The following is a 10,747-nucleotide window of genomic DNA, read 5'->3' as shown; positions in this document are numbered from 1 at the left end:
ATCACCAGTCAGTGTGGTTTAATATAAGAATTGTGAAAGAGTCACACCACACAAAAACAAAAGTTTTAGATTTTAGAAAAACAGACTTTTCAAAAATGAAATTAGTCATAAATGAGTCCTTATCAGACTGGAACGGATTACATGGAGTCCAGGAGAAATGGGACTACTTAAAAGGTACATTATTGAGAAGTGCTTATGCCGCTGTACAGAACACTGGTGAGACCTCACTTGGAGTATTGTGCGCAGTACTGGAGGCCATATCTCCAGAAGGATATAGATACTCTAGAGAGAGTTCAGAGAAGAGCTACTAAACTAGTACATGGATTGCAGGAAAAAACTTACCAGGAAAGGTTAAAGGACCTTAACATGTATAGCTTGGAAGAAAGAAGAGACAGAGGGGATATGATAGAAACTTTTAAATACATAAAGGGTATCAACTCGGTAAAGGAGGAGAGCATATTTAAAAGAAGAAAAACTACCACAAGAGGACACAGTTTTAAATTAGAGGGGCAAAGGTTTAAAAGTAATATGAGGAAGTATTACTTTACTGAGAAAGTAGTGGATGCATGGAATAACCTTCCTGCAGAAGTGGTAGCTGCAAATACAGTGAAGGAGTTTAAGCATGCATGGGATAGGCATAAGGCTATCCTTCATACAAGATAGGGCCAGGGACTATTCATAGGATTCAGATATATTGGGCAGACTAGATGGGCCAAATGGTTCTTATCTGCCGACACATTCTATGTTTCTATGTTTCTATCACTGTCTTCCCATGGTGGGGGGGGGGGGGCTTCCACCACCTGCCCCCGCCTTGAGAAGACAATAGCCCAACAGGAGGGATTCCCACATCAACACTGTCTGTGTTGATGGGGGAATCAAGCAAATTTATTTCTTGTAACCTGTGGTTGCAGGAAAGAAATTCACTCTATGTATGGCCAGCTTAAGAGTATTATAGTACAGTTTACAGTTGTGTGACTGCTGTTTCCTAAAGGCATTGATTGCATTATTGTTATCATTTATTTTAATTAAATCTGAAATCAAAATGTTCAGAAGTCACAGATGCCTATCATTGTAAACCTTTTTTGGACTTGGTAAATTCATTGGAAGATTAAAGTGTAAGTACAGCAAACCTTTTTTTTCAATAGAATAGGAGTAAGTGAAAAAAAACCTGTTAGTTTATTGTTGCTCTCTACAGTATATCTGGTTGGAGAGATTTCATTTAATTTCAGGTCCAAGTAACACAATAATAAAAAAAAAACATACTGTATCTCACAAAAGTGAGTACACCCCTCACATTTTTGTAAATATTTTATTATATCTTTTCATGTGACAACACTGAAGAAATTATACTTTGCTATAATGTAAAGTAGTGAGTGTACAGCTTATATAACAGTGTAAATTTGCTGTCCCCTCAAAATAACTCAGCACACAGCAATTATTGTCTAAACAGGTGGCAACAAAAGTGAGTACACCCCTAAGTAAAAATGTCCAAATTGGGTCCAATTAGCCATTTTCCCTCCCTGGTGTCATGTGACTCTTTAGTGTTACAAGGTCTCAGGTGTGAATGGGGAGCAGGTGTGTTAACTTTGGTGTTTTCGCTCTCACTCTCTCATGCTGGTCACTGGAATTTCAACATGGCACCTCATGACAAAGAACTCTCTGAGGATCTGAAAAAATAATTGTTGCTCTACATGAAGATGGCCTAGGCTATAAAAAGATTGCCTAGATCCTGAAACTGAGCTGCAGCAAGGTGGCCAAGACCATACAGCGGTTTAATAGGACAGGTTTCACTCAGAACAGGCCTCGCCATGGTCGACCAAAGAAGTTGATTGCACATGCTCAGCATCATATTCGGAGGTTGTCTTTGGGAAATAGACATATGAGTGCTTCCAACATTGCTGCAGAGGTTGAAGGGGTGGGGGGTCAGCCTGTCAGTGCTCAGACCATATGCTGCACACTGCATCAAATTGGTCTGCATGGCTGTTGTCCCAGAAGGAAGCCTCTTATGAAGATGATGCACAAGAAAGCCGCCAAGCAGTTTGCTAAAGACAAGCAGACTAAGGACATGGAATACTAGAACCATGCCCTGTAATCTGATGACACCAAGATAAACTTATTTGGTTCAGATGGTGTCAAGCGTGTGGCGGCAACCAGGGGAGGAGTACAAAGACAAGTGTGTCTTGCCTACAGTCAAGCATGGTGGTGGGAGTGTCATGGTCTGGGGCTGCATGAGTGCTGCCGACACTGGGGAACTACAGTTCATTGAGGGAACCATTAATGCCAACATGTACTGTGACTTACTGAAGCAGAGCATGATCCCCTCCCCTCAGAGACTGGGCCACAGGGCAGTATTCCAACATGATAACAACCCCAAACACACCTCCAAGATGACCACTGGCTTGCTAAAGAAGCTGAGGTTAAAAATGAACTGGCCAAGCATGTCTCCACAACTAAACCCTATTGAGCATCTGTGGGGCATCCTCAAATGGAAGGAGGAGAAGAGCAGGTCTCTAACATCCATCAGCTACAAAATGTTGTCATGGAGGAGTGGAAGAGGACTCCAGCGGCAACCTGTGAAGCTCTGGTGAACTCTATGCCCAAGAGGGTTAAGGCAGTGCTGGAAATGAATGAATGGTGGGCACACAAAATATTGACACTTTGGGCCCGATTTGGACATATTACTTAGAGGTGTACTCTTTTTTGTTGCCAGCGGTTTATACATTAATGGCTGTGTGTTGAGTTATTTTGAGGGGACAGATAATTTACACTGTTATACAAGCTGTACACTCACTTTACTTTACATTTACTTTACATTGTAGCAAAGTCTCTTTGCTTCAGTGTTGTCACATGAAAAGATATAATAAAATATTTACAAAAATGTGAGAGGTGTACTTACTTTTGTGAGATACTGTATCTATAACAATAAGGGGAATTTCCATTAGACATTTTTCACCAGAAGAGATGTCCCCCATTGAGTGGTTTACCCTTACCTCTTGTTCCAGTGACAACTCCAAAATGTTTTTATTTTTTTTTTCATCCCTTTCTGTTCAGTGACAATAATCACCATGACAAACAGAGAAGGTGAATCTATTTGTCAGGGACACAGACAGTTTTAAAAACCTGACAAAGCTGGTAATCCATACCTACTCTATACCACACTAAAAAATGTCTATACATACACTTTAAATGCTGTGTATTTTACCTTATAATAAATATATTGTGTTTTTTTAAAACTACTAGAGACAAACTGCAATGCATGTTATTCTAAACGTGAAACTCCAGATAATCAGATAAACAGCTTAAATACATATATATAGATTGCTTTACATATAGATGTGACACCACTGTTTCTTATTTTAGCCTTTCAGCTTCCTGTGTCAAATGTATTCCCACTGGTCAAAAAAAGGCACTTCTAATTTATCAATCAATATTTATGATAAAAAATGAGTTCTTTTAGAAAATTCATGAAAAAAAAAAAAACCCTTTGAAGATAAATTGTTAGATAAATTATTTAATAGTAGTGCAACGGATAATATACAGTACATTTGCTCTAATAATCAACATATTCACAGTGCATTAGGGTATTTTATCTACAGAACTCCTTGTGTAGAACTCTGCCGCTATTATATCTTTCAGATTTCTTATCTTAATAGAATTTTGTATTTTATAAAATATAATTACTCATTTCAAGTTGATTACTGTTTCAAGAGGATTCTGGAATAAAAAAAATAACAGGAGTGTCTAATGTTTTTGTTGTGTGATGAAAATGTTGCACCTTTTTGTTTTGCCCTCTCTCTCAGATTTGTGGTATAAGTAGAATTACAACAGGAGCTAAAAAAATAAATAATAACAGGATTTAAACAACCCTGGTATGGCATAGGCTGTTTAACTTTGTAAATTATTTAATGGAGAGATTGACTAATTTTCTTAGTGTATAGCAGGAGTAGGCAGCCTTTTGAGCATAGTGTGCTGAAAAATGTTTTCAAAGAAATTAAGAGTGCCAGTTATATAAAAAAAGTCAAAACTTGAGAATTTTGTATATACAAAACTTAACACACTCACTTTATACAGTAATTGCTGTTAACTATTTGAATAATAGTAAAAGATAGTAAGAAAAGAAAGTGATATTAAAGGCTTTTATTTAAAAAACAAAAAAAAAAAACAAACAAACAAACATGCAGTACTTACCTGCTCTGCATAGTGGTTTTTGCACAATGTGCTGCCTTTGCACTGTATATCTTGTACTTGGCACTCAGCAGTGTCTGTCCCTTTAAGACCCTCCATTTTCTTGTAGCCTAGGAGCGGGTCTTCTCCCTACTGCCCTGGGCAAGTCTAAACTTGTCTATCCATTCCAGCTTTAGCCACCATAGGGAACAGACCCTTAAGACGTCTAAGCTAATCGATTGCAAACCTGATGAACACCAAAAGCCTGTAAGTAAAGGATTTGCTAGTTCAGCCTGTATGTAGGGATGTTAGACCTTTGTATAGATAATATGTGTTCCAGTATGTAGTAAGCACATGTTAGTTAGTCCCTATCTTCTGCATAACTATGTATAATGTATGATGTTTGAATAGCCATACTTATACCTGTCTTTCATATGTTTGTTTTACAGTTTTACCACACTTTCACTATCATATCCACTCTCATGTCCACCACATATCTACATATTCATATGTAAAGGCACATGTATGGATTATATCTCAGTAAAGGTTGCATCAGTTCAAGAAACCAGCGCTTCTTTCATTGAGATTCGGTTATTACTTGATGTGAAGCTGTGTACCTCAAGCAACACACAGCCGAGACATTACAGTAAAAAGGCTTTAAAACGTTATCAAAAGCAGTTAAACAGCTTTGAATCGTCCACAGCAGTAAAAAGACTCATAAATCCAGTCTGTGTGGGAGCAAAACTAAAGTGAAACGAATTTCCCTCACTGACTAGAACACAGGATGTGTGTTCAGTCATCATCATCATCATCAGAATCTCACGCTGTCAGCAAAATGGAGAAGCAGAACACAGAGAACAACACTCTGTCAGTTAACCCTCAATGCTCCTGTAAAGAGGAAGACACATGCAGCTGGCCAAGAACTAGGTCTAGATGCACAACACTGTCCAGAACATCCAGTCAAGCAGATCTGACTCCAGCTAGCGCCGGTGCAGCAAAATCTAAACGCACTAGTTCTAGACATTCAAGCATCACTAGTTCTAGACATTCAAGTATCACTAGTTCTAGACATTCAAGCATCACTAGTTCTAGACATTCAAGCATCACCAGTCTGTCATCAGTTAGCGTCAAAGCAACCCAGGCAAGAGCAAAAGCAGAAGCTGAATTGATGAGAGAAAAAGCAAAAAGTGAATCTGAAGCACTTAAAAAAAAAGCAGAAGTGCAAGCATCTTTACACTTACTCAAACAGCAGAAAAACGCTGCAGCAGCCATAGCAGAGGCAGAAGTTCTTGCAAGGGCTGGCAAATCTCAGTTTGCTGGCATAGAAACCCAGACATCAACCCACAGCGCAATCCAACGCACCCGTGAGTACGTACAGTCACAAGCAACCATGTACACTGACCAGCAGTCCAATGACATACCTAGGTCGTCATTGACTCCACCAGCAATAAGCAACTTTGATACTACGCCACACTGCAAGACTGAATCAGAACCTCAGCGTGAGGAGTCAAGTGGTCGCATGCTCAGAGACCAATCTGCCAACCCACCAAGAGTGCAAAACAGATGCTGATGTAATCCCTCCTCAAGCAAATACAAGCCTGGATTATAGCAGAAAGATTTACAACAGACGAGAACAGCAACCTAACCAAAGTGGACTTAGTCAAGCGTCTAATCAGCCTTACCAGCCGCAGCCATACCCTGAATTTACACCCAGGAAGTATTCACCAGACGCAACAAGAGCTACAGAAGTCGCAAGATTCCTGATGCGCCGTGAGGTAGTGAGCGCTGGTCTCATGAAATTCGATGACCGTCCAGAAAACTACTGGGCCTGGAAGTCCTCTTTCCTGAGCGGTACCCAAGACTTAGATCTGACAGACAGAGAAATGCTTGACCAGCTCGTCAAATGGCTAGGACCAGAGTCCACTGAGCAAGCCCAAAGAATCAAATCAGTACATGTTCATGACGCAGCAGCAGGACTTGCAATGGTGTGGCAGAGACTAGAACAATGCTATGGATCACCTGAAGTGATCGAGGATGCGCTTCTGAAGAGGATAAAAAACTATCCAAGAATAACAAACAAGGACAATCAAAAGCTGAGAGGTTCAGGGGACCTACTCTTAGAAATAGAAGCCACTAAGTCTAGAGGATATCTGCCAGGTCTCTCATACTTGAATACAGCACGTGGAGTTGATCCCATAATCGAGAAACTTCCTTACAACTTGCAAGAAAGGTGGGTCACTCAAGCATCAAGATACAAGAAAGATCATTGAGTTGCATTTCCACCGTTCGCCTTCCTTCGCTGAATTCATCGTAGACCAAGCAGAAACACGCAATGATCCAAGCTTTTCTTTCCTGAACAAGAGAACGGCAAGCTTCCCAAAGGTAGAACAAAAACCTCCAGTGCTTTACAAAGAACGCAGAGCAACAGTTTCTGTACGGAAGACAGAAGTCTAGACTGAATCTGCAATCAATCAGGAAGAAAATGCAAGTAAGAAAGCTGAGGAGCCAGACAAAATATGTCCGATCCACAACAAGCCTCATCCACTAAGAAAATGTTGCAGTTTCAGGAGTAAGACACTAGAAGAGCGCAAAGCTTACCTTAAAGACAATCGCATTTGTTTCAGATGTTGCGCTTCAATTCAACATCTTGCAAAAGACTGTACAAAAACCATACAATGCACAGAGTGTAACAGTGACAAACACCTGTCAACACTGCACCCAGGACCACCACCATGGAAGCAGGAAGTTCCAGCAACTCAAGAAGATCATGGTGGGGAGCAAGGCGAGAGTACAACGCCAGCAGTATCCTCCAAGTGCACTGAGATCTGTACAGAGCAGGGCCGTCCTAGATCATGCTCCAAGATATGCTTAGTCAAGGTGTATCCTGCAGGTTTCAGAGAAAAGGCAATCAAGATGTACACAGTCTTGGATGAACAGAGTAACAGATCTCTGGCAAAAACAGAGTTCTTTGACCTCTTCGGTGACAAAGGAAGTCCAACTCCATACACCTTGAAGAAGTTCTGGAGTTGTAGAGACGACAGGGAGAAGAGCAAACAACTACATCATCGAGTCATTAGATGGAAAGACAAAGGTGACTCTTCCTACCCTCATAGAATGTGATGAGATACCAGACGACAAGTCAGAGATCCCCACACCTGAAGTTGCTCGTCATCACCGTCATCTAGTGAGAATAGCCGACCAGATACCAGCACTAGATCCAGATGCTGCAATCTCCCTTCTACTTGGGATAGATATCCTCAGAGTGCACAAAGTCAGAGAACAGTACAATGGGCCACACAACACACCATTTGCACAATGCCTTGATCTCGGATGGTTCATCGTTGGAGAGGTATGTCTCGACGGACTGCACAGACCAGCAAAGGTAAATGTTTACAGAACACATCTGTTACAGAATGGTCGTACATCTTGTCTTTACCCATTAAAGAGAGATTAGGTAACCCAACACATCATCCAGAGGTACATGGAAGACTTAGCCTCAACTGGAGATACAGATGAACTGGGCTCCAAAGTGTTTAAAAGAACACGAGACGACGACAAGCCAGCACCCTCGGTGGAAGATACACTCTTCCTTGAGATCATGGACAGAGAAGTCTTCAGCGACAAGTCAGGCAGCTGGGTAGCGCCTCTACCCTTCCAGGTCCCCACGCCATCGCCTTCCTGACAACAGGGTACAAGCTGAGAAACGCTTCACGTCGTTGCAACGCACTTTACAAAGAAAGCCAAGTATGAAGAAACACTTCCAAGCCTTCATGCAAAAGATCTTTGACAACGAGCAAGCAGAATCACCACCCTTGCAGAGAAGTCTTGGGCTTAGTTGGGACCTGAAGACTGACAGTTTCACCTTCAAGGTCCCCAGATTAGAGAAGCCATTTACAAAAAGAGGTGTCCTATCTACAGTCAACAGTCTTTATGACCCCCTGGGATTCGTAGCACCTATCATCGTGCAAGGCAAAGCTCTTTTGAGACAGTTCACTATTGAGCAAGAATAAAGTGACTGGGACGTACCTCTACCTGAAGAGAAGGAAATGCAGTGGAAGTTGTGGAAAGACTCATTGTTAGAGCTTGAACAACTCAGCATCTCAAGACCGTACGTACCTGTTTCCTTATCTGCTACAAAGAGAAGAGAAATATGCGTATTCTCTGACGCTTCCACTATGGCTATCGCAGCTGTAACCTACCTTAGGGTAATAGACACTGAGGGACAAAGCCATGTCGGGTTCACTATGGGAAAATCTAAACTGGCTCCGAGACCCGCTCATACTGTCCCAAGTCTAGAACTATGTGCTGCTGTCTTAGCTGTAGAGATGACAGACATGATTACGACAGAACTGGACATTGAGATCCATGCAGTGAACTTTTATAGAGACAGCAAGATTGTGTTAGGATATATTTACAACGCTTCAAGCAGATTTTATACATACGTGGCCAACAGAGTGACATGTATCAGAAAGTCTACAAGTCCAGAACAGTGGCATCACATTAGCACGGACAAGAACCAAGCTGATCACGGGACAAGACTGATGCCAGGCGCCGTACTCAAGCAAACTAACTGGTTCGTAGGTCCTTCCTTTCTTGGTAAGCCAGAAACCAAAGAGACTACTCAGGTAGAGACTTTTCAGCTCATAGAACCAGATCAAGACAAAGAGGTAAGACCTCAAGTTGCAGCTTGCAAGACTTTAGTTACAAGAGACAGTCTGGGCGCACATAGATTTGAAAGGTTTTCCAGCTGGAAGTCGCTGACCCGTGCAATCGGAAAACTCATCTGTCTAGCCAGATACTCCTACAGAGCTACCAATACTGATAAGCGTAGCAACGAACATCTTGAACAAGCCAAGGTCACGATCATCAGATGCGTCCAGCAGGAAGTATTTAAAGGAAAAATCCAAAGCCTTCTGAAAAAGGAAGAGATTTTTCGACACAGCTCGCTCAAGAAGTTGAACCCTATCCTCGACGAAGACGGAGTGTTAAGAATTGGAGGTCGCTTGTCGGCAGCGGATATGACTATCCAAGAGAGACATCCCTTCATCATACCCAAGAATCATCACATCACTCTTCTTCTGGTGAGACACTATCACGAGCAAGTCACACATCAAGGATGACACTTCACTGAAGGAGCAGCACGGTTAGCAGGATTGTGGATCATAGGAGGTAAGAGACTAGTCTCCAGTGTGATCAGCAAATGCGTGATCTGCAAGAAAATTAGAGGGAAACTTGAGGTTCAGAAGATGTTAAACTTACCTACAGACAGACTTGCTTCAGATTCTCCGTTCACTCATGTAGGTCTAGACGTTTTTGGTCCTTGGAACATCTCCTCTCGCAAGACCAGAGGAGGCGGTGCCGAAAGTAAGCATTGGGCTGTTTTGTTCTCTTGCCTGAGTACCAGAGCAGTTCACATCGAAGTGATTGAATCTTTATCCACTTCAAGTTTCATCAACGCCTTGAGAAGATTTTTCTCTATCCGAGAACCAGCGAAATTGATTTGTTCGGACTGTGGTACAAACTTTATTGGGGCCTGCAAGGAATTGAAGATCATCTCTACAGACTCTAAAACAGGTTCCTATCTTCAAGACCAAGGATGTACTTGGACTTTTTATCCTCCTCACGCATTGCATATGGGAGGAGCTTGGGAGAGGATGATAGGAGTAGCACGTCGCATTCTGGATGCTATGCTCCTGAAGGTTGGATCCACTCGCCTCACACATGAAGCTTTGACTACACTAATGGCTGAAGTCAACGCCATTATGAACGCCAGACCTTTGGTTCCAGTGTCCACAGATCCGGAGATGCCGGCAGTCTTGACACCTGCAATGTTGCTGACCCAGAAGGTGGAACCAGTGACAGCTCCCACAGGAGACTTTGACCTCAAGGACTTGTACACCAAGCAATGGAGACAAGTTCAAAGTCTTGCGGACATTTTCTGGAAGAGGTGGAGACAAGAATACCTGGTGACACTCCAGTCACGCAAGAAATGGCAAGATGACAAGCCCAACTTACAAATTGGAGACGTTGTTTTACTAAAAGACACTCAGGCCTACAGGAATGAGTGGCCTATTGGACTCATTGTGGGAACTGATCCTAGTAGTGATGCTAAAGTTAGAAAAGTTGAAGTTAGAATTGTTAGACAGGGTACTCCCAAGGTGTATGCTAGGCCAATTTCTGAAGTTGTTTTACTTCTGTCCAATGGTTAGTGGCATAACAAAAAGTATGCCAGGTGGGGAGTGTGCTGCCTTCGCACTGTATATCTTGTACTTGGCACTCAGCAGTGTCTGTCCCTTTAAGACCCTCCATTTTCTTGTAGCCTAGGGGCGGGTCTTCTCCCTACTGCCCTGGGCAAGTCTAAACTTGTCTATCCATTCCAGCTTTAGCCACCATAGGGAACAGACCCTTAAGACGTCTAAGCTAATCGATTGCAAACCTGATGAACACCAAAAGCCTGTAAGTAAAGGATTTGCTAGTTCAGCCTGTATAGAGGGATGTTAGACCTTTGTATAGATAATGTGTTCCAGTATGTAGTAAGCACATGTTAGTTAGTCCCTATCTTCTGCATAACTATGTATAATGT

General features: G+C 42.1%; 1 protein-coding gene across 1 annotated transcript; it reads left to right on the top strand.

The window, feature by feature from the left end:
• Nucleotides 1–8,339: 8,339 nt before the first annotated feature.
• On the top strand, nt 8,340–10,373 carry LOC309556488 (uncharacterized protein; the record flags this gene model as incomplete). Its single annotated transcript, XM_082258942.1, has 2 exons — nt 8,340–9,116; nt 10,053–10,373. 2 exons carry the CDS (start codon nt 8,340–8,342, stop codon nt 10,371–10,373), a joined length of 1,098 nt encoding a protein of 365 aa, XP_082115068.1.
• Between the last annotated feature and the right edge of the window lie 374 nt (nt 10,374–10,747).

The sequence above is a fragment of the Pelophylax lessonae genome, assembly GCF_965119305.1.
Source record: "Pelophylax lessonae genome assembly, chromosome: 5".
Classification (NCBI taxonomy): domain Eukaryota; kingdom Metazoa; phylum Chordata; class Amphibia; order Anura; family Ranidae; genus Pelophylax; species Pelophylax lessonae.
The sequence above is the reverse complement of the archived record's forward strand: the minus strand, read 5'-3'. Positions and strand labels throughout refer to the sequence as shown.